The sequence below is a fragment of the Myripristis murdjan genome, chromosome 1, assembly GCF_902150065.1.
Source record: "Myripristis murdjan chromosome 1, fMyrMur1.1, whole genome shotgun sequence".
NCBI lineage: Eukaryota > Metazoa > Chordata > Actinopteri > Holocentriformes > Holocentridae > Myripristis > Myripristis murdjan.
In genome coordinates this window covers 1838475-1862970 of record NC_043980.1, presented here as the reverse complement: position 1 = coordinate 1862970, position 24496 = coordinate 1838475, and the positions used below count along the sequence as shown (strand labels likewise).

At 42.6% G+C, this 24496-nt stretch overlaps 2 protein-coding genes across 2 annotated transcripts; both read right to left on the bottom strand.

Moving 5' to 3' along the window:
- Nucleotides 1-9071: 9071 nt before the first annotated feature.
- LOC115357085 (transmembrane protein 178A-like) lies at nt 9072-13147 on the bottom strand. The gene is made up of 4 exons (XM_030048444.1): nt 13129-13147; nt 12974-13045; nt 9914-10000; nt 9072-9313 (listed from the first exon to the last, which is right to left on the bottom strand). The coding sequence occupies exons 1-4, from the start codon at nt 13145-13147 to the stop codon at nt 9072-9074; spliced, it is 420 nt and encodes a 139-aa protein (XP_029904304.1).
- A 4740-nt stretch (nt 13148-17887) lies between these two features.
- On the bottom strand, nt 17888-22422 carry LOC115357075 (butyrophilin subfamily 2 member A2-like; the record flags this gene model as incomplete). Its single annotated transcript, XM_030048431.1, has 5 exons — nt 17888-18075; nt 19470-19985; nt 21722-21768; nt 21940-22113; nt 22265-22422. Coding segments are annotated over 5 exons (1083 nt in total), but the record flags the coding sequence as incomplete, so codon positions are not given.
- Nucleotides 22423-24496: the final 2074 nt, after the last annotated feature.

The window sequence follows — 24496 nt, the reverse complement described above, 5'->3', positions numbered from 1 at the left end:
GCAGAAAAATTGAACTTTGATCTGTTCCTGTTTACAATCTACCTGACGCAGACTTTGGCCCCCAGTAAAACACACACATAAAACATTTTAGACAAAGCTGATTTTGTCCTCAGTCAACATTAAATATTATGACTTAATGAAGATTAAGATGTGGAATCATGGAAATCCCATTTTGAAAGCCTTTCCACATCTCCTGGTCCCAGTCTGCTCTGCAGTCTTCCAGCTGTGACACACAAACATCTGTACTGATCCCTGGTCGGGTCTTTACCTGCTGAATCACCTCCACATCAAATCCAAGAGACTTTCCAGCTTCATGTGGAGAGGAAACCCAGAGAGAGAAGACGCCGCTGCTTCTCCTGTTGCTCCGAGGCTGCAGTCACTTCCTCATGACTTCAGTGTCACAGTGTGGAAACGTCAGAGCCACATCCCAGCTGAGAGCGTAGAAGCTGTCAGAGACATGAAGGGGCTGCTCAGGATGAAGGACTTGTCCTGAGCTGCAGGGAGAGCGGCCAGTCCAGTGGAGTCCAGCTGCTTCACAGCAGCAACATGGACAATCTCAACTTTCAGCACAGAGGGAGCAGCACGGCCCGTTCAAAGCAGCACCAGGCTCTGCTTTCACTCTCACATTCTGTTTATGGAGCGTGAGCGCCACCGGGTGGACAGGAATGGAAGTTCTCTCAATCCTTTTCATCCATCCAGAGAACATCAAAGTGAACAGCAGGCTTCTGAACTTTTACAAATGGCTTTGAAATCCACAGTTTTGAGGTGTTCTCATTCCAGATCTTCATGTCCTCCATGCCAACACTGTAAACAGCTGAGAAATACACTCCTGATCAAAATTTTAAGACCAGTTGAAAAATTGCAAGAATTTACTTTTTGCACTGTTGGATCTTAAGAAGGTTCTAAGTAGAGCTTCAAAATGCAAAAGGAAGAAATGGTAGTGAGACAAAAAAAAAAAAATTGAATAAGCAATTTATTGCAAACAACCATTAAACTGAAATAGGCTGTTCATCATTTGGGCTGTTTAAGACCACAGCCTTTAAAAGCCCAGATCTTCGCAAAAATGTGGATTCAGTGTCATTTTCTGTCAGGTATCCACACTGTCATGACCTCCTGATGGATGTCTTTGTAATGAGGCTTCATGACCTGCAGCCCTGCTATAATATCTAATAATATAATGTATTAATAAAATGATAATAATATAATACCCCTGATCTTCTGGAGGAATGGAGCTCCGTCCCTGCAGGAGACTTTCAGAGACTCTGAGAAAGTGTGACATCTGTGTCTGTGAGGACTTTAATTTACAGTTTGTTCTCAAGAGGAAGTGTCACTTTCAACACAACATGTTGCTGCTGTGTGAAAACCTGCCAGCTTCTGTTTTGGTGAGCGAGTGTGGCATTCCAGTCAGTGAGGCTGCATGGATGTGGGCCTGCAGTGTGGCTGTCTGGCTCCGAAGAGACGAGTTCAAATGCTGAGAAGATGTTGAGCTGCTGCACATGTGCTGACTAGACTAGAAGAGATCATATTATTCAAACATTGGCCTCTTCACACTGGCTTCCTGTAGAATCTAGAGTAGAATTTAAAACTCTTCTCCTCACCTGTAAAGCTCTTAATGGGCAGGCACCATCTTATCTGAAAGAGCTCATAGTTCCTTATTTCCCTGCCAGAGCACTGCGCTCCCAAAATGCAGGTTTATTGGTGGTTCCCAAAATCTCTAAAACTAGAATGGGAGGCAGATCCTTCCAATTCCAGGCTCCACGTTTGTGGAACAAACTTCCTGTCTCAGTTCGGACGGCAGATTCACTCTCTATCCTTTAGAGTAGACTTAAAACTTTCCTTTTTGACAAAGCGTATAGTTAGGGTCGGCCCAGGTTGCCCTGGACCAGCCTTTAGTTATGCTGCTATAGGCCTAGACTGTCGGGGGACTCCATATCATGCTCTGAGCACTTTCCTCTCTTCTAATCTTCCTCTTCCCTCTCCTTTTCTTCTTCTTCTTCCTGTCCCCCTCTATACCCCCCCCCCCCTCCCTTTTACTCAGTGCATGCTATTGTTCCAGAGTCCTCTGCCCCTTTGCTTTCGTTGTGCTTTCTGTGTCTTGTCCTGGTTATACTGTCCTGCTCATCCTGGAAGGTCATCCAGCTGCTGACGAGAAGGCTGGATGCTGCGTGTCACTTCCATCTAGATTACCTGTTCAGGACACCCTGCTGTTTCTGTTGTTGTCACCTGTCCCAGTTTCTCCTTATCTCCCTGTCTCTGTCTCTTTGTCTCTCTCTCTCCTCTCCCCACCCAACTGGTAGAGGTGGATGACCGCCCGCCCTGAGTCCAGTTCTACCTGAGGGTTCTTCCTGAGTCTGGTTCTACCTGAGTCTGGTTCTACCTGAGGGTTCTTCCCGTTAAAGGGGAGTTTTACCTTGCCACTGTCACCAAGACCATGCTTAGGAGGGAATCTGTTGGGTTTCTTTTTTTTTTTTTCTTCTGTAATTTCTAGAGCGTGGTCTTTACCTGCTCTACCTGCAAAGCGCCATGAGATAACCTTTGTTGTGATTTGACGCTATACAAAAAAAGTTTGATTGATTGATTGATTGACTGGAGGAAAAGCTCAGGAGGCCGAGGTCTATGCAAAAAAAGGGCAGTGGTTCTGTGAAGCAAAACAACATTCAAAAAGTCCCAGGAAAATTACAGTTTTTTTCCATTGCTAGCAAAGCACCAAAGCAAAGCATCAAACGACAACACACAAATATTCAAATCTCTAAACTTTTGGGTCTGGTGAGCAATTTGCAATCAAGGACTGCAGCAAAAGGAGGCTTGACCCTCTGTTTTGTTTGATGAGCAATGGAGAACAGAGACAACAGTCAGAGAAGGAGAGGGGTACGAATGAGAGGAGGAGGAGGACGAGGAGGAATAGGAAGAGGAGGAGGAGGTGGAAGAGGAGGAAGAGGAGGAGGAGGAATAGGAAGAGGAGGAAGAGGTGGAAGAGGAGGAAGAGGAGGAGGAGGACGAGGAGGAATAGGAAGAGGAGGAAGAGGTGGAAGAGGAGGAAGAGGAGGAAGAGGAGGAGGAGGAATAGGAAGAGGAGGAAGAGGAGGAGGAGGAAGATGAGGAAGAGGAGGAGGAGGGGGAAGAGGAAGAGGAGGAGGAGGACAACAAGGAGAAGCAAGAGAAAGAAGAAGGAGAATCTGAATCTCCAATGAGATTGGTGCTACTGTATTGGACCATGTGCTCAACCATGGGCTGAGCATGAGGGAGGCTGGCCAGAGGGTCCAGCCAAACCTCAGCCGCTTCACAGTGTCGACCATCATTAGGACGTTCAGGATGGAGAACAGGTACTAAATCTATTTTCCGTGTGTATTGTAATACTGCATTCAATAGACTACAGCACTGTTTCCTAAACAGTGTTTTGGGACGCATTTGTGGGTCGCAGTCACATTGTTTTGGGTCCCTTTATTCTTTGTTTTCTACATTTTGTTATTAATTATTATTATTATTTCAAAACATTTAAGTAAAGAAAAATGATTCCAAGAAAGCAACGTTTAAAAATAAAATGTTTTGTCTGAAAATTTGTGTGATGTTTTATGTTTGTCTATGAGAGAAGTGGGCATTGTCATTGATTCAGTGTGTTCCATTTCTATAATTGTGTTTTCAGTTTTGCTCTTCAGTGTTCTGTACATGCTTGGTAGTGTTCAGCCAAAAGCTTAGTTGTGTTTATTCAATGAATGGTATGTGTGTGTCATGTGAAAATATGGCTGTGTTTACCAAATGAAAACACGAGTTCCATTTTGTGAACATGTTAAGAGATTTGATGGCAAAGAGTTGTTTTGCAAAGGGATGCCAGGGTTTAGCAATTTGTGTGTGATGTTTGGAGTTTTGTGTGTGCAGTTTTGAAAAAAACGTACAGTTTTGAAAAACGTGTTTTAGCAATCAAAAAAAAAAAAAAAAAAACTGTAAAAGGAAACTAAGAAAACCTATCCTTTTAATCTGGCTTTTATTTTGGAGTAATGTAACAGCCTTACTTTTTTCAATTGAATTATTGTTTTCATATGTATTTTTATCCTTGTGTTTATTTTACTTTATTTTATTGCATTTTTATTTGTTTTGCATATTTTTTATAGTTTTTATTGTTGTAATTTTTAGTCTGGTTTTAGTCTAATGTTTGTCCATAGTTTTTATTTTTTGTCTGTGTTCTTTTAGTCTTGTGATGTGAAGCACTGTGAGCTCATGTTTGTGTGACAGGTGCTGTGTAAATAAAGTTGAGTTGAGCTGAAGGACTGGCCTGATGTCAGCCTAGAATGCAAAACCCAGCCAGTTTACCATGTGGAGATACAAGTTTTCCACCTGACAGGGACAATATGTGACAAAGACAAGCACAACAGGTTCTAAATAATGCTAGATGGTGTCTTTCACCCCAAACTAAACAGATTTGATGAAAATGAGAAATCCATTACCATGTAACTCCTGATACTTTGATACTGGCCTTGTGCTTCTGTTGATATATCAGATCTCATTATTAGATTAATATTTATTGATCCTGTGGAGAAACTGGGTCATTGTGGTGGCAAAAAGTAACCGGATACAATAAAGAAAAATAGAAAATAAATACATTTTGAGAAACTGAATAGATAAATTTAACAAATAATTCCAATATATCAGGAGTAAATTGTGTGGGAACAGACAGTATTTAAATGAAAATTATGAAAAACATATGGATTACAGCATTTTGAAGTTGGGCACAACAGTAACAGAACACACTGAATTGAAAATTAACAGAAAAAAAACATATGCATGAAAACACACTTGGAAAATATATGGAATATGAAATTTTAAAGGAACAGTTTAAAAGATGAGTCACGCTGATGTGATTTATAGTCAGGTATATTCTTTATTTACAGCTGAACATCAGGATGCTAACAGACGACTGGAGGTCAGTATACAAGTACCAAACCCTGAAGCATCCAACAGGGGGCACCAGAGGGTAATGAGGGGAACCACAGGGTATCAGAAGGTATCGGGGCATATCAGGGGACATGAGAAAGTATTAAGAAGGTTGAGAGGGTACTGTGGGGTATCAGAGGGCATCTGAGGGTACCGCATCAGGGGGTATCAGATGGAATCAGAAAACACTGGGGGTATCAGGGGAAAGTATTAAGAAGTATCAGAGCGTGTTGTGGGGTATCAAAGGGTACCACAGGGCACCAGTGGGTATCAGAGAGTATCAGAGGGCAACAGGTGGGCATCAGAAAGCATCTGAGGGTACCCACGGATATCAGAGGGTATTCAGATATCGGGGATCATCAGGGGGAATCAGAGTTTCATTCAGAAATTTTCGATACTGGTCCTGGTAGCACTACCTTGACTTCAATACCGGGTCATTCCAATTTTATAAAATCTTGTTGTAAAATACATTTTCTAACGTCTCTGGGTGCATCTAGATAAGATTAGATCTTGGTACAAGCAAGCTGCGTGCTTATTGGCTCACTGATGCTGATGAGATTTACTCGGTACCATGGCATCTTTTGATACTCGACAGTGTTGAAGCAATTCGGTCAGTCCCATAGAAGTATCTAAGTGCAGTACGCAGCCCTGGTCAGAGCTTATCAGGGGGTATCTGGGCATGTGGGAAGGTATTTATGAGGTATCAGAGGGTACTGTGGAGTATTAGAGGGCATCTGAGGGTACCACAAGGCATAACAGTATCAGGGGAATCAAGGGACATGAAAAGCTATCGGTACATCTCAGGAATCACCAGGGGTTATGGAGGGTATCACAGGCCATTTGAAGTCATCCAGGGGTATAACAGAGTATCAGGAGACAGTGTATATTGAGGGGCACCTGAGGATACCGCAGGGCACTGCAGAGTACCAATCATCTGACGTTATTCAGTTATATTCTTTATTTACGGCTGAACATCCGGATGCCAACAGGTCAGTGCACAAGTATGAAACACCACAGCATCCAACAAGGGTATCAGAGGGTACTGGGGGATATCTGAGAGGGGGTATTAAGGGACATGAGAAGGTATTTGGGCATATATGAGGGCATCTGAGGGTACCACATGGCACCATAGGGTATCAGGGAACATGGGAAGATGTCAGAGGGTATTGGGGGGTGTCAGAGGGCATCAGAGGGTATTAGAAGGCATCAAGCCAGCATATGGGGGTATTAGAGAGTATCAGGGAGTACCAGAGGATATTGTTCAGAAAGCATCAGGGGGTATCAGAGATCATCAAAGGACATTAGAGGGTATGAGTAGGTATTGGAGGGTATCAGCGGGTGTCAGCAGGCATCAGAGGGTATCAGAGGGTATCAGAGATTATCAGGGGATATCAGAGATTATCAGAGGGTATCAGGGGTTATCATAGGGGATCAAGGGGGATCAGAGGGTATCAGACGATATCAGAGGTTATCAGGGGATATCATAGGGGATCAGGGGGTATCAGAGGGGATCAGAGGTTATCGGGGGTATCAGAGGGGATGAGAGGTTACCGGGGGTATCATAGGGGATCAGGGGGTATCATAGGGGATCAGAGGGGATTGGTGGGTCAAGGGGTATAAAGATGGCATCCAGCCTGCTGCAGTATCACTGCGCAGAATACGACTGAAAGATTCGTCTGAATTGAAGCTCCACTTCTACATTCAGCAAATGTCCAATGCATCAAGCAGCACTCAGTTCCATAAAATGTCAACGTTACAGCTGGTTCAGCCATGACAACACCTGGGCTCCAAGATTTATCCTCCAGCCACAGACAGAATCCACCAGACACTGCCGGTGCAGCACCAGCCGTCTAATGTGGGAACAGAGCAGGACTCCAGATGACGGTTGGCGTCCTGCAGACCAGACTGACCCAAACATGAAGCCGGTATGTTGCTGGTGTCTGTCCGGCCCTCTCCCCGTGTCCCATGAGCACAGAACTCCAGGCTTGTCTGAACCAGATGTGCTGTTGTATATTGAGATTATGCCTCTTCAGCTTGTTGGTTACATTTCATCGTAGACATCAGACGCTGGCTCAGCTAGCAGGCCTATGGCTGAATGCATTTACAGACAGACTTTTTGCTCTTTAAAAACTGAAACAATCAAGTACTCCTACATAACACTGGTTTGACTCATTCACAAGTTTCTCTTATCCTGGTAAAAAAAAAACACTATAGTTTTATATACACATCTGTGTGATAACTGAGTCTGTGTGGTTTCTGTTTGGATGACCTCACTTATCCAAATCCACAGAACAGAGATCCTCTGAGCCACTGAAATGTTTGGTTGGCTGAAATATGCTGCCATACCGGACAAAATATGTTAAATATATTCACCCTGGCAAATGCAGCATATATATATAACACAAGTTTAGAAATAAATAAATAAATAAATAAATAATAAAGTACATTACATCCCAAATCACTCCTGTTGTTTTCGTTATTTTGTATTTATTTGCTCTGTTTTTTTTTTTGTTTTTGTTTTTTTTTTGTCTGTTTTGGGAGGCAGAGTTCAAATGAAATAATATCTGGTCATCCTGTCATATTCTGGATATAACATGACATGACAGGACGCAAGCTCATAGCATGACACAGCATATTGAGCAGTGACATATTCACACATTACTCATACCTTCAGTGAAGAATTCGAATGGTAGGAGGCCTGATAAATTTTGTGATATGAATGATAACATGAGGCACAAACTCTTCTCTGAAATGTTTTTTTTAGTTCTTACAATTAGAAACGCACCGATATGGAACTTCAGGGCTGATAACAACAACCAACAATGATCTGCTGTGGCTGATGTGATAAGCGATATCATTACTCTGTATCTGTAAAACCTTTTAGAGTGACAAGCTCCTCCTCCTCCAGATCCACCTGTTCAGGTGGATCTGTTTCAGCCAATCAGCATGAAGCCCTTAAAGAGTAGAGCTGGAAGCAAAACCTGCAGGACAGGACAGGGGGTCCTTGAGGACCGGGACGGGGAACACTGCTGTAGCCGAACTCTTCGTATCGGACAAGCTGTCTAAATGACGAACGTGCGTTCTCAAATATAATCAAATCCCCAATTTCTCAAAAGGGGATTTGATTATATTTTGGATACATTTTAATTTGTCCCGTTTGTAATTGTACTTTATTGGAAAAACAAAAAAAAACTTAAAGAAAAAAAAAAAAAAAGAAATTGTGTGTGTGGCAGAATATCAATATCATCGCGTTGCGTTGCTTTATATTTCATAATTTATTACACATTTTCTTTCCAGGACTGTTCTGGCGTCTGAGGTTTGGATTGTGAGGTCCAAAATGCTTAGTGTGTATCTGTGTGTGTGTATGTGTGTGTTTCAGTTTAGTTCTGTGTGTATCTGTGTATGTGTGTGTGTATACGTGGGCTTGTTTTGCTATATTTGTGAGGTCCAACTATAGAGAAGCCACTGTTCTTGTGAGGATATTTTGGGTGGAAAAAAAGTTGATTCTGGTTTATTGGTCAAGGTTAGGGTAAGGTTAGGGTAAGGGTTAGGTAAAGGTTAGGGTAAGGGTTAGGTTAAGGTTAGGGTAAGGGTTAGGTAAAGGTTCGGGTAAGGGTTAGGTTAAGGTTAGGGTAAGGGTTAGGTAAAGGTTAGGGTAAGGGTTAGGTTAAGGTTAAGGTAAGGGTTAGGTAAAGGTTAGGGTAAGGGTTAGGTTAAGTAAAGGGTTAGGGTTAGAGAATGAATGTCAGTCAACACAATTTCCCCACAAGTATAGTAAAACCAATGTGTGTGTGTGTGTGTGTGTTAACTGAACAGACGTACATTTAGATACATCATTAACACCAGTACTGTGTATAACACTCAACAGGGGGCGCAGCCGTGCAGAAGCACCTGTCGTCCCGTCGCGTCACAAACACCAGCTTCAGAGCAGAAGTGCAAGTCGTCGAAAACAAGTTAGCAAGAAGTCTGCGCTTTCCACGGCGCCCTGAACACACCACGAATCAAACAAACCAACCGAGAAACCTGTTCTCCAGCTCAGCCCGGCTCTCCAACACCCATCCATCAAAACGCCGACCAAGGCCGCCGTACGCCAGGCGGTCGCTCCCTCGTCCTCCCCCGCCTCGTCGGGACGTCTCACGGGCTCAGACGGAGGACTCACGGGCGGTCTTGGAGCGCAGGGCTTTGGCCCGGCTCAGGAAGGGGTAGGTGGTGCCGAGGCAGCCGGAGGCCACGGTGAGGCCCAGGCTGGCCCAGGCGCAGCAGATGGACCAGCCGTAGCCGTGGTCCACGTCGCCCGGCAGCCCGTAGATGAAGGGCGGGTTCCTGGAGAGGTCGTAGGTCACGCTGGCCGCGTACGTGCACAGGGAGATGGTGCAGAAGATCCCTGATGGAGACAAGAGCCACGCAACAACGACATTTATTTACCATTTGATCACATGACCTCCACTTCCTGTCAAACAGAGCATCTTAAACAGTGGCATCATCCTGCAACCAAAATGTTTAAACATCCTCTCTCACCCACCTGTCCTTTCAAAATAAAAGCGTGTTTCTCTCCCAAACTGAGATCCTGTCGAGTTAGGATTCAGTCTAACCCGCCCAAACTTCCTGATTCAACAGGAAATACATCATATCAGGAAAATAAGAGTCCATTTCACAGGGTTTTTGAAAGCATAAATTTTCAGAATTGGACCAGAATTGAGCGAGAATGTTTCAGCCAGCAGCTAACAGCCGCTGAAGGGTTCAGGTCATTCCTGTAAATGTCTGACAACATAACGGAGAGGACAGGACAGACGTCTTCACCACCTTAAAGCAACACCCCCTTTTCCCCGACCTCCCCAGGCTGAGACCAGATGTTGGACACCATCTTCACCTCTGTGTGTCCAGTGGTTCAGTTCCTGTGGGTAGCATTTCCTGTTAGCTTAGCATAAAGACTTGAAATCTATGGGAGTCGTTAGCCCGGCTCTGTCAAAGTGAAAAAATAAACCTTCCAGCAGCTCTGAAATGTCTGATTGGTTTGAGGAGAAGTGAATCAGTGGTGGATCCTCCTCTACCTTCAGCGCTGAGCGGATCACTGAGACAGACAGAAGGATAGATGTGTTCAGAGGTTACAGCGCCACCATCTGACTTCTCCTCAAACCAACCTCATTTTTCAAGAAAAAACATCTGAAGTTGTGGTCGGAGTATTCGTTTAACAGAAATCTAGCTCACTGTGAAATCTTGCGTGATGTTGTTGCAGGAACAGAACAGTGGAAACGTGACGGCCCGGCGAGGAGCAGTTTGTTGTTTTGGAGAACAGGAAGTGCAGCTTAGTGATCTCTACAAGTTAAACAAAATAATGGCTTAATGTATTAGAGACACGCTGAGGTTGTTGTGCTACAAGTGGACCCGGACCCTCCTGTTTGGACCGTCGGGTCAGGGCTGATTGGCGTGAGATTCGAAGCCAAAGAGGAGAAGAAATCCCAAACCGAAGCACCTCCACCTGAAGCCAAACGCTGAGCTGGTGTTATCAGAGTTAAAGCAAGACGTCTCTCGGTGGGGATCCTTTCCATAATGATGTCAAACATTTAAAATAACCATCTGGACCCATTAGAGGCAAGAGCACGAACCTTCAGTGGAGGGGATTTGACAGGCCGACGTGTTCTCGCTCTATTCTGGACCAGCTCCAAAACTTTATTTCCTCTGTCAATCAACTGGAAGCCCAACGTTGGAAAAAGTTGAAAAATGCCAGAATTATCCCTTAAGGTGCACAGCAGGGTGCCGGCCAGCGTTAGACGGTGCAGGGACACAGCAGGTGATAATTTCCTCGTCATTTAATCTGCTGGTTGTTTTTTCAGTGAATCAGTTTTTGTTTAAAAAGTGAAAAATGAAGCCAAAGTCTGATGGGAAGGGATCAGAGACGGCTTTGTTTTGCACCCATTTTTTTTTGGAGGGGGGACACACACACACACACACACACACACACACACACACACACACACATCCTCCCCAGTGTCAGCCGTCCCATTCCAAATGAAGTGACCCGTGCAGTCTGTAGGTTTTGTGTTCATCTCCCAATTCAATAATATATAATAAAAATACAATAATATCCAATTATAATAATAATAATAATAATAATAATAATATATGTACTACAATTCTACAAGTATTGCTATTCAATATAAGGATTTATTGTGATTTTTGTTTTCTGAATTCTCCTCTAGTTTGTGGTTGTAAAGGTTCACAAAATCCCATATTCAGACACATGGTAATATTTTATGATATTTTATAAGATTAATGCACATATTTAGACTTAATGCACAACATGCACATACTTCTTTGAAGTCTCTATGAAATGACCTCACACGACCTTAAACAGTGACATCATCATCCTGCTCCAGTGGCTGGAAATTCAAATTTCAGCCAATCAAACCTTCACAAATCTGTAAACATCCTCTGTCATCCACCTGGCCCTTCAAAATAAAAGTGTATTTCCCTCCCAAACTGACATCCTGGTGGTTTGCGCCGTGTGACTGACCCGCCCCGGCACCGCGTCCCGCCCAAACCTCCTGTTTCAACAGGAAACACATCAAGACAGGAAGAGTCCATTTCATGGGGGCTTTAACACATTTCTAACGCACATATTTTTATTATTTCTCAGTGATTTCCTCTTTATTATGATTTGATTCTTGTCTTGAGCGTTTGAGCAGCTGCAGCTCAGGGATCAATAAAACCCTGACTGATTAAGAATTTCCCAGTTTGGGATCAATAAAGTAAATCTATCTACACTACTCACAAAAAGTTAGGGATATTTGGCTTTTGGGTGAAATTTATGGAAAATGTAAAAAGTTCACGCTACAGTGATATTATATCATGAAAGTAGGGCATTTAAGTAGAAGCATACACTGGTGATTTCCTCATCTCAAACCATTTCTTGAAACAAAAGCCAACAACAGTGGTGGATATACCACAACAAAAAATGTCAGTGTCAATAACTTGTCATGTGCCCTTGAGCATCAATTCCAGCTTGACAACGACGTCTCATGCTGTTCACAAGTCGACTTATTGTCTGCTGAGGCATGGCATCCCACTCTTCTTGAAGGGCGGCCCTCAGGACATTGAGGTTCTGGGGTACAGAGCTCCGAGCCTCTACACGGCGACTCAGCTGATCCCATAGGTTTTCTATGGGATTCAGGTCTGGAGAAAGTGCAGGCCACTCCATCTGAGGTACCCCAGTCTCCAGCAGCCATTCCCTAATGATACGACCTCCATGAGCTGGAGCATCAAACACCTGATGTGAATTTTGCCGTTAAACTCCTTGTTAGAGAACAGCAACTCGTGCAAAAAGTACTGAAACACTGAACAGTTGGACATGTGCATTCAAACGTTTACAGAAGGTCACATTAAGTTCACCTGGAAAGGTTAGAATGCATTTTAGGTTCATCCTGAAATTTCACCCGAAAGCCGAATATCCCTAACTTTTTGTGAGTAGTGTATATATATATATATATATATATATATATGTGTGTGTGTGTGTGTGTGTGTGTGTGTGTTGCTTAATTGTTCATTGTTCAATAAAACACACACACACACTACATGTCACATTTGTTTTACACTTCACATCGCCTTCATAGCTGCTGTTTAAAAGATCTATATTTTTTTCTTTTGACTAGAGTATTTATTATATCTATTTTTCTACACTGTACATATTTTCTCTTTGTTACTGTATATATTGTTTACTACTGTATATATTGTTATTACACTGTTTTTATTTATATAATGTCTGCTTTCGCTGCCTGTAGAGCTGCTAAACCAATTCTCACAGTAATGTTTGTGACAATGTTGGATCAATGACTTACTGGTGAATTCATTGCAGCCAAAGTGTTAGCTAAATGTGCCAGTAAGTTGAAGTTTTTGTATCGCAAGACCAAGTTGTTTGAGTTTTCTGTGAAGAAATTATTGGTAGTAACTCTGATTCAATGTCATGTGGATTTTGCGTGTTCTTCATGGTTTTCTGGGCTGACTGTGAAACAAATTCCAAGTGATGCAAAACAATGTTATTCGGTACCTGTTAAATGCACCCCCCCGTACTCATATTGGCAGGGAGGAGTTTGCAAGAGCTGGTCTACTTCCTGTTCACCTAAGAGTGGAACAACAAAAGCTAAACCATATGTTTAGCATTGTAAATGGGCAGGCTCCCAAATACTTATGCTCTGATGTTACCATGGTCCACACACACCATGATCATAACACGAGGGCCAGTATCCGCTCCTGTGTTGTCCCCAGAGTGTGTAACAATGCAGTTAAAAATTCTTTTTTCTACACTGGGATCATGGCATGGAATTGTCTGCCCACTGCCATAAGACCCCTAACATCTAGAGAAATTTTTAAAAGGCAGGTCAAGCAGCTTTTATGGAAGAAGGTGAATGTGCATTGATTCTAGATCGTTTTACTACTTTTTAATTGTTATTTGTTTTATGGTATGTCTTCTGTTCCCACCTATTTTTGTATGACCCCCGTCTTGACTTTCTCTGTTTCTTGTCTATTTTGTTTCTTGTATGTAACACCAAGGACCATGCTGGAAATAAGTTTTGTACTTTTGCATGTCATCCTATGGATTGCTGTTTTATTCATCTTAATCCATAAATAAATCTATCTATCTATCTATCTATCTATCTATCTATCTATCTATCTATCTATCTAATGTTAACAGTGACAATAAAGGATTCTTTTTCTTAGAGACATACAGTAGTATTTATAAATACAGTAGTATTTATAAAGTGTGAAAAAAATGAAGCTGTACGCAAACAGAGGAGGGAGCTGTAGAGCAAGAGCAAAAGTTAAACAAAGAGAAATTGATCTGGTTATATCAGAACCAGAATCAGAAATACCTGATTGATCCCCCAAGGTGAAAATTAGGTCAGCTGTAGTTGCTCAAATTCTCAAGAGAAGAGAAATGAATTAGACATTTAAAATAAAAAACAACTATGTGCCGTAGAAATTTGTAAAGAGAAAAGTATGTGCATTAAGTCTAAATTTGTACATTAATCCTACAAAATATTACAACAATAAACAACAAATAGAAATAAGAAACTGAGCATATGTAAAACGTATACGTACATAGCTACATCCATCAATTACGCATATTCTTATGTTGAACTGTTGTCAAGTCCTGCAGGTATAAAGTTTTGCACAGTTTGATGGTTAAATCAACATTTTAGCAGTGTGCAGTTCAGTCAGGCTGTCTGACGCTCCACCATCAGTCTTTCACTGAACACACTCCTGTGCTCGACCAGTGTGTGTCATGCAGACGGGTTACAAATCAAAGTAAAGTAGTGATTTTTTTTTTTTTTTGTGTGTGTGCTATGTCCTATTCATCATCATGACTCAGCAGTGCTGTGAGCCCTTCACAAGTACAGTATACATCCTGTCTAACACCCAGCATGCATTGCGTTCGTTTTGGTGTCTGGAACCCTCCTGGAGGGGTGGAGGGTAAAAAAAAAAAAAAAGGTTTGTCCTCATTTGGTGTTTTGATGATGATGATGATGATGATGATGATGATGATGATGATGATGATGATGGTGATGATGATGGAGAGTTCACAGTTGTTCAGCTGGGTTGAGACATGGTGAGTGTGAAGGCCACACCATTATGTTCATCATCATCATCATCAGGGCTACTCAACCCGCGGCCCGTGCGTCATTTTTATGCGGCCCGCCACTGTCACATAATAGATAGATAGATTTAATTTATTGATCCCAAACTGGGAAATTCTTGTGTTACAGCAGCATCAATAGAAATACAAAAATAAAATAAAATTAAGCAGAATTATATACAATAAAGACTATATATATACAACAAGGACTAACCTAAGAATTTAAGATATGAGATGTGAAAATATACAGATGGTAATAAATAAATGTGAAATATACAGATGGTATGGAACAGAGTTAGCATGAAACCATGAAACCAGGAACCAAGTGGCAGAACCCGACGCCCCGTACTGGGATTCAGGAACTGTCCGACTTGGTTCGGCCCCATGGAATCACCACTTCCCCTCCAGTCAGTATGAAAAACAGTATGAATGTATATTAACCTAGGACGTAATATATAGATACTAAATAAACAGTTAAGGTGCTGGGTAGTGGATAATAAATAAAGGTGCTGATTAGTGGAGTGTTAAAAACAGAACTATACAGCAGACAGGTGTGAGTTGTGTCTGTCAGACAGGTGTGAGTTATTGTACAGTGTGATGGCTTGTGGCAGGAATGATTTCCTGCATCTGTCCCTTTCCTGTGTCTGTCCCTTCCCTAATAAAAATATTATTATTCTGTCTAATTATTGACTTTCAGTCTGTGGGCAATTCATTTCTATCACTGACCACAAGAGGGCGATAATGCATAGGCTATTGCGCTGATGTCATGAACCTGTTTTGACCTGCTGACCTGAAGTGGGCATGGCTCACCTTCCAGCTGATGGACAAGCCCACACCGGCAGGGTTGTCGGGAGGCGACTGGTGTAGGAGGCTGGCACAGAGATATGATGTTTTTGCTTTCCACAATAGACAGAAATTCTTTTTTCCTTTTTCTGCAAAGACCAGTACTGTTGTAAACTGAAGCAAATGATTTACTACCCAGACAGGAGGTGTGTGTATTTAGAAGTGTGTCCTACTCTGCACTAGGGGTGTACAGCCGTTGCACTATTTGTATTCGGGTTCGGATGAGGGCTTTAAAAAAAAAAAAAACTTCGGATTCGTTATTCGGATTTGGGAAGAAACCGGAAGTGGGCGCACTAGAAACTTCCGCCGAGGTAGCCGGCAAACTTCCAAATACACAATACCTCAATACCAAACACAAACAAAACTGCTTTACTAGCTCAATCATGTTGTAACTAAAATATCCGCTGGAAAAAATACTTTTTTCCATGGACTGATACAGTAGTTATACTTTTGCCGACTTCTCAGTCATTTTTAATCTAACAGTTGCCGTGACAACGACTCAGCAAGACAGCTGATCTTTATCTACAACCAACTGATATGAACAGTTATATTTAAATACAGGCTACTGCTTTCCAGTGTCGGCACCACAACAAACATCTGTCTTTTCATAAAGTCACCGGCAGATGTTTTATTTCAGCTGGGGGTGTGTCACTCCAATTTAACGTCAGCTCCGATTAATGTGGCTAAGCAGAAAAAGTAACGACAGTAAGCAGTCACATTAAGGCTGAACAGAGTTACAGAATCACCTTTTCAGGCTGTTATCAATTTACCTCTGAAATAAAGACCACAGTTTTCACAGATGTGTTGATTTATTAAATGTTCATTTCAATGTACAGATGCAAATAAATTGACAAATGAATTAAATCAATGGCCTAGGAAACTCATAAAGACTAAACAAATTAATAACGATTAATAGGCTAATTAATAACTGATAACATTAACACATTAATAACAAGAACAAAGTTACAGCCGCACATCTCCGTGGAAAATCTGACAGGTACTGTCCGTGGTGCTGAATCAGCCTCAGCGGGTACTGTCCGTGGTGCTGAATCAGCCTCAGCAGGTACTGTCCGTGGTGCTGAATCTGCCTCAGCAGGTACTGTCCGTGGTGCTGAATCAGCCTCAGCAGGTACTGTCCGTGGTGCTGACTCCGCTGAGGCACTTTATTATAGAAATTAAAATTCACGGAGGATCTTGTTCAGCTCTTCTTTCCTTACAGGTGAGAAATCAGCTGTTTGCCCGGTGTTTGTCAGGTAGTCTTGTAGACATTTGTCGGCCCAAGACGTTGACCGGGCCGTACCGGCTTCATTTCCTGACCTCTCCAGCTGATCCAGCTCTTCACTCGTCACTCTCGCGTATCTCTCCTTTTTCTCTTCTGTCTTGTCTTCCTCGTTCAGCCATTCATCCAAACTTACAGGGCCGCTAAGTAATTTTGAACAGATGGTGCTGTGATTTTTTTTTTTTTTTGGAAAAAAAAACTCTGAGCTTAAAGGCCTATTTAAAATACATTTTAAATATAAATAAATAGACTGAAATGTATTACTTTATTGTCAGATAACAATATGTTGAATTATTATTATTATTTTAAAAATGTAAATTACTTATCAAACAGACCTAGCAATTCAGCTACCAATGAATGAGCAGTAGTATGCATGTGATAACATAGATTGAAAAATAAGCCGAAGTGATACCTCTTCTCTGAATACACAAGCTAAGCCAGTGTGCTGCTGTTAGCCAGTGAAAATAGAGCGGAGTGGAAACTCTTTGCTTTGTTACACAATCTATGTCAGTGCGCTGCTGTAGTCTAGAAATCTTCTTTGCCTTTGCCAGATATACGTTCATATTCCACACAAAACAGCATTTCATTCAAATGCGTGTGTCTCACGCCCAATGCGTGAGACTTGAGAGCCCTGCAGTCTCCATCCCAACCATTTTGCAAAAATACAGTGACATTTAACTGAACAGATGCTGAGTTCCGATCCACAGTGCACTGCGACAGAGCTCCTACTCCCTGCACAGGGAACGTCGGCGAAGGGAACTTCACTTCACGAATTTACTCCAATCGGAACACCCTGCAACATCACAGCTGTTTCCGGCCGAGTTTCCAAAACACGCCCCGGTGAAATGTCTTGTGAAATGTTATTTCATTCATTCACATCACCGCTGTCATTTGCAAGATGTACGGTTGTCATTCCTAAATAACCGTCACGTCTCGTGCACCCCGTTGTTGTCAGTGTAATCATCTTAGCTTAACAAGCAAAAACTTATGAATAAATGTGATTTCATTGCAAGATGTACGATGTCATTCCTGAAGAGATTCGTATCACATCATTTACAGATTATGTCATATTATGTGTTGATCACTGACAGATTATTTTAAAATCCTTAATAATGACGGTGGTGAGAGAAATAACCGCCGCGTCTCGAGCCGCCTCGTCGCCATGACAACAGGCAGCATATGTCGTTCAAAGCGAGGCGGTTCAGTTAACCGTTGGTTCGACTCGCCGGCGCGCAATGACTGATGGGTAATATCCGTTGGCGAACTGGGCGAAGTGAGGAGCCGTTGTTCACTTGTTCCCTGCACAGTTCACAGGACCCTTCAAACTGCTCCCTGTGGTTTGGAATCACACTGAACATGGCGGCGCACCCTGTGTAGTCCACTGCGCAGGGAACTACAGGCCGATCGGAACGCACCCAGAAGAAAGTGCGTGGCGGCACCATGCTCTTACTTTAAGCTGCCTCTCCCCGGCTGCTCTTCGTTGTCATGGTTGCAGTGGTGCTTTTTTTCACAGGTGGTGGTTTCCCAAAAAAATTCTGAAATTCGTTTTTGTGCCATATTCTTCAGCGTTTGTTTCTGTCACTGGACTAAGACTGTATAACTACCTACATTTATTCACTCTGCTGCTGCCGCTATGGATATATGCTGAACGGAGCAAGCGGGAAACCTGACGTTGACAATGTAACTTGTGTTGATTAGGCCTAAAAATATTAACAAGCCTACATGTGTCAAAAATAATTTCCCAAAATATTCCTAAGGAATTTATAAAATTTGCAAAATATTTTAATCCCTCTCGCCACTAGGGGGTGCTGCAGCACCAGCAGCACCCCCACTTCCCGCGGCCATGCAAACTTAGGTCGCCAAAATCAAAATTGACAACCAAACGGTCCATTATGCAGGCGAACAAAGTTGACAGCGGCTTTAGATGCAGGTTTCAGTGAAACGTTTTGTGTTGCCATGGAAACCACACAGACTCGGGCAATAAGATATAGGTGGAGTAATATTTTCAGTGATGAGGTATTTTTCATTTGAGCATGGCTAGCCATGTTGTCATGCTCATTTTGAGCACATTCTAAACGTCTGATTGACCAATCAGATTGCTCGGTTTGATCTACCTGTTGTATAATAGATATTTCATATGCATGCGCTATGCAGTTTGGGTTCTGCTGCGTTAATTGACCTTTGGCCATGCCAAGGATCCCACTGCAATGAAGGATGAGAAATGACAAAATAATAAATAAATAAATACACATATAAATATATAAATAATTAAATTAATAACTATTTCTACATTTACTTATTTATTTATATTTTTAGTCATGCATTTATTTATTTATTTGTTTATGTATGTATGTATTTATTTCTACATTTATTCATTTATTTATTCCTTCATTTATTTCCACATTTATTTATTTATGTATTTCTGTGTCGTATGTTAATGAGGTGGGCGGTTCTTACATTAGTCTTAAGCACGATTGGTCAACTGGGCGAATACAGTAGCAGTAATGGATAGGATCACATACAACAAATTCGAAGGCACATATTTTTATATTTCTTAAAATTGAATTCTTCTCTTGAGAAGTTGAGCATTTGACACTGACCCAGTTTCCCCTCAGGGATCAGTAAAGTATTTCTGATTGTGATTCTGATTCTGATTGTTCCTGAGGGTTTTTTCTGCTCATAAATAGTTCAGTAAGTTTATAAAAATGTCTTTGCAGTGAACTGTCAAGTCAGCAGCTGTCTCTGATCAGCAGTGTGAAGACGCGACTCTCACTCCTCAGATCTGACACAGAGACACTGAGGAACCAGACCAAACCCAAAACCCCGGGTACAGAGGCTGAGTGAAGGTGCTGCTGAAGGTGTGGAGGTGGATCAGTGTGTCAGAGGAGACGCTGTAGAAGGACAGAGAGCCAGCAGGCCAGTCCAGATACACTGCCACTCTGTGAGAGGAGGAGGAGGCAGGGATGTCTGTCTCTCTGTTATTGTGTCTGGCAGTGAATCTTTCATCAGAGCAGAACAGACTCCAGGAGTTTTCATTCCCTCCAAGCTCACAGTCACAACTGTCTCCTCTCCTTCTGATTCCTCTGTAAGTCACTGCTATAGAAACCAATCGTCTCCACTCGACCTCCCAGTAGCAGCGACCAGTCAGACCATCTCTACACAGGATCTGTTTCCAGTAGTCAAACCTCTCTGGGTGATCAGGATATGGCTGCTTCTGTCTCACTCCTGTCACCTTCCTGTTGTCCTCAGACAGGACGAGGTGTCTGTGAGCTGTGTTTGTGTCCAGTTTGAGTTCACAGGAATCTGATGGAGAGAACAAGACACAACAGACCTGCTGTGGTTATTATCTGCTGATTTATTAACAGTTTGATTATTGATTTGTTAACTCATTGATGAAGACACGTTGTGTCAGCTGTGCAATATTGGAATGTGAAGGAGTGTATGTGTGTGTGACTTTTTTTAAACTCATTTTTATAATTTATTGTGTTTTTCTATACTGCACTGAAGGATTGCACCTAATTTTGTTAACCATGAAAATAAAATGAAGTGATTCTTATTTTTCTTATTCTTATTCTTCATTCACAGCAGGATCTGAATGACTGGACGTCACAAACTGCTGTGGAAATTCACTTCACATCTGGAAGAGCCATTTATACAAAAACTAAACTACATTTAGACTTAATGGCGTTGAAGAGATGTGGATATTTCCCTATTAGAATTATTTTTAAGTTATATTCACTTGGTATAAACTACATACACAAAATGCTCCATGCATAATCTTCATTGTAAAAAAAAAAAAAAAAAAAAAAAAAAGTTATTGCAGTGCATCAGTTTTTTATTGTAGCCTATAATTACATGAAGTTTTCCTCATTTCTAGCACATTGAACTGTTTTGAGAGAAATGTGTAAAAATCTAATGGAGAAACTGTGATCATGTTTGCAGTGGAGCATCAGATCTGTTTGTGTTTGGTTCAGCAGGTAAAAGTTACGGTGGCCGAGAACCGCCATCGCTGCAAATTTTGTTAAAAAACGGATATTTCCATTAATAGTGCGATTGTGAAAATAGTGTTCAATTATGTTTGGACTCCTCTTTGCAGGGACGGTGGCGTGCGTTTGGCGACAGGTGCGTTTTAGCGCAGCCGTATGCCTAACGTCGGATGTAAGAATAACGATAATAATGAAACTATACTGTTAATTTACCATACATCGGCGCTGTCACACTGTGTCCGCTTTGGGTGGAGATAAAAGGCAGGTGGATCAGGAGGCAGCAGGGAGAGGTAGGCTATTTCTCCAGGGAAATATCCAATTCAACATTAACGAGCCCAAATAGCCTGATGTGACCTGATGATGGCGCTAGATGACAAAGCAATCTTAGCGTGTTGCTTGGCAACCATTCTGTCCACTCTGTCTTGCTTGGTGGAAGAATGAATAGTTCTCAATTTTATTGTTGCATTATTACAAATAAATTATTGATTTTTTTCTTGTGTGTTTATTTTATGGGCTATATGTAGGGTAACCGTTTTATAAAAGCAATAAGCCCCGAGAAGTCGTGGGTTACAGTAATTTTACTCGTTAGAACGTTGTAAAATCACTGTAACCCTCGGGGCTTGTTGCTTAAATATAACAAATATAAAAAATCTGCCATGAAAAATAGAAAACACATGGCTACTGCAGTTAATGCAGTACAACTTCTGTTTAAACTAACTTTTAACTTCGTTCGTTTTTCTTCTTGTTTTGTGTCGTCTTCTTCGTCTTCTTCTCCTTCTCTCACATAAAAAAACACCTGTGCATCAGCAAAAATAGTCCCCGGTAATTCACTTCCGTTTTGCCTTTTTTGTTTGCATCGTTGCTTTTTTTTAAAATTTGCAACACAGCATTTTTCTTTTTTAATTGCAGTGTGTTTTTTAAATTTGCTCTGCTTTTAAATTTGGTTCTCGGCCACCGTAAAAAGCAGCTGAGAACAAAGAGCAGAAACTGCAGCTGCACCATCTAAACAGCTGAAGGTTTTGTGTTGATGAATCAAACTAAATCCACACTTACACTTCCTCAGGCCTGGTTTCAACCACTGCTCCCCACCATGGTCCACCCTGGAGGAAGAAACAGAGTCAGAGCAGCAGATTCTCTTTGAGGATGGAAACATGGGCAGTAAATAACCTTCCCTATGAAGGATTTAGCAGACCACATCACTCATATCCACCATTCAACATCAAACAATACTCCTCAGGCCTCTAGAAGACATTGTGTGTGTCTCTCCATACCTGAGAGCCTCCAGTCTCCAGGTTGGATCCTCCAGTCCAGCAGAGAGCAGCTTCACTCCTGAGTCTCCTGGATGATTGTAGCTCAGGTCCAGCTCTCTCAGATGGGAGGGGTTGGAGCTCAGAGCTGAGGCCAGAGAAGCACAGCCTTCCTGTGTGAGCAGACAGCCTGACAGCCTGCACACCATCACAAACACAATCAGTCCACCACATCATCTGCTTTGTGTTTTCACAAAAACCTACCCTACCCAATGTGTTCAGTGACATGAAGCTGCATGGAAATCAGGACTGAACTGGTCATGTGTTGAGCAGGTTGAGGAATCCTGACCTGAGAGCCTCCAGTCTGCAGTGTGGACTCTCCAGTCCAGCAGAGAGACGCTTCACTCCTGAATCCTGCAGATCGTTGTGACTCAGGTCCAGCTCTCTCAGACTAGAGGACTGGAAGCTGAGAACTGAGGCCAGAGCTGCACAGCTTCTCTCTGACAGATTACAGCCACTCAGCCTGAGGAGGAATCAAAGATGAAGAAAACAGCTGTAATTTTTCTCTCTCTTGAGTAAAAAGCACCACGTATTTAATATGTCTAGTTTTCTATGAACCTACACAGATTTCCTGGAGGCTTTGACCACTGGCAGCAGCCTCCGAAGAGCCTCCTCTGAAGCAGAGTATTTCTTCAGGTCAAACACCTCCAGATCTTCTTGAGATGACAGTAAGATGAAGACCAGAGCTGACCACTGAGCAGGGGACAGTTTGACTGTGGAGAGACGTCCTGATCTCAGGTACTGTTGGATCTCCTCCACTAGAGAATGGTCATTCAGCTCATTCAGACAGTGGAACAGGTTGATGCTTCTCTCTGGAGAGAGATTCTCCCTGATCTTCTCCTTGATGAACTCAACTGTTTTCTGATTGGTCTGTGAGCCACTTCCTGTCTGTGTCATCAGGCCTCGTAGGAGAGTCTGATTGGTTGGCAGTGAAAGACCCAGGAGGAAGCGCAGGAACAAGTCCAGGTGTCCATTTGGACTCTGTAAGGCCTTGTCCACAGTACACTGGAGGAGGAGTTTTAGTTCAGATTTCTTGTTGAACAATGCAGACCAGCAGGAGGCTGATTGTTGGAACAGCAGATTGACTCCAGAGTTGATGAATGTCAGAAAGACATAAAGAGCAGCCAGAAACTCCTGAAGGCTCAGATGGATGAAGCAGAAAACCTTGTTCTGGTGCAGCCCACGCTCCTCTTTGAAGATTTGTGTGAACACTCCTGAGTACACTGAGGCTGCTCTGATATCAATGCCACACTCTGCCAGGTCTGCTTCATAGAAGATCAGGTTGCCTTTCTCCAGCTGCTCAAAAGCCAGTTTTCCCAGAGACAGGATCATCTCCCTGGTCTCTGGAGTCCAGTGTGAATCTGTCTCAGCTCTCCCATGATACTTGATGTTCTGCACTTTGGACTGAACCAGCAGGAAGTGGATGTACATCTCAGTCAGGGTCTTGGGCAGGTCTCCTCCCTCACTGGTTTTCAACACGTCCTCCAGAACTGTAGCAGTGATCCAGCAGAAGACTGGGATGTGGCACATGATGTGGTGGCTTCGTGACGTCTTGATGTGGGAGATGATCCTGCTGGCCTGCTCCTCATCTCTGAATCTCTTCCTGAAGTATTCCTCCTTCTGTGGGTCAGTGAAGCCTCTCACCTCTGTCACCATGCCAACGCACTCAGGAGGGATCTGATTGGCCGCTGCGGGTCGTGTGGTTATCCAGAGGCAGGCAGAGGGAAGCAGGTTCCCCTTGATGAGGTTTGTCAGCAGAACATCCACTGAGGTGGACTCTGTAACATCAGTCAGGATCTGGTTGTTCTTGAAGTCCAGAGGAAGTCGACACTCATCCAGACCGTCAAAGATCAACACAACCTGGAACTGCTCAAACCTGCTGATTCCTGCTTCTTTGGTCTCAGTGAAGAAGTGATGAACAAGTTCCACCAAGCTCAACTTTTTCCCTCTCAGCAGATTCAGCTCTCTGAAAGTGAATGGAAATGTGAAGTGGACATGCTGGTTGGCTTTGTGTTCAGCCCAGTCCAGAGTGAACTTCTGTGTTAAGACTGTTTTCCCAATGCCAGCCACTCCCTTTGTCATCACTGCTCTGATTGGTCGATCTGTTCCAGGTAAAGGTTTAAAGATGTCCTCACATGTGATTGGTGTTTCTGGTGTGTCTGGTTTCCTGGCTCCTGTTTCAATCCACCTGACCTCATGTTCCTCATTGAGCTCTCCACTCCCTCCCTCTGTGATGTACAGCTCTGTGTAGATCTGATTCAGAAGTGTTGGGTTTCCTGCTTTAGCAATCCCCTCAAACACACACTCACACTTCTTCTTCAGCTTAGATCTGAGTTCACGTTGGCACGCTGCAGCCTCAGTTCCTGAATGAACAAACAACAATATTTTTGCTCAACTTTGTGTTCAGCATTTTACACAAATATGAACAAATCAACACTTTAACCACGTTCTCCATGAGGATTGTGCTCATTTCCCTTCCAATCTGGGATTGCTGAGCTCTTGCTTTAGAAACGTCTGTATT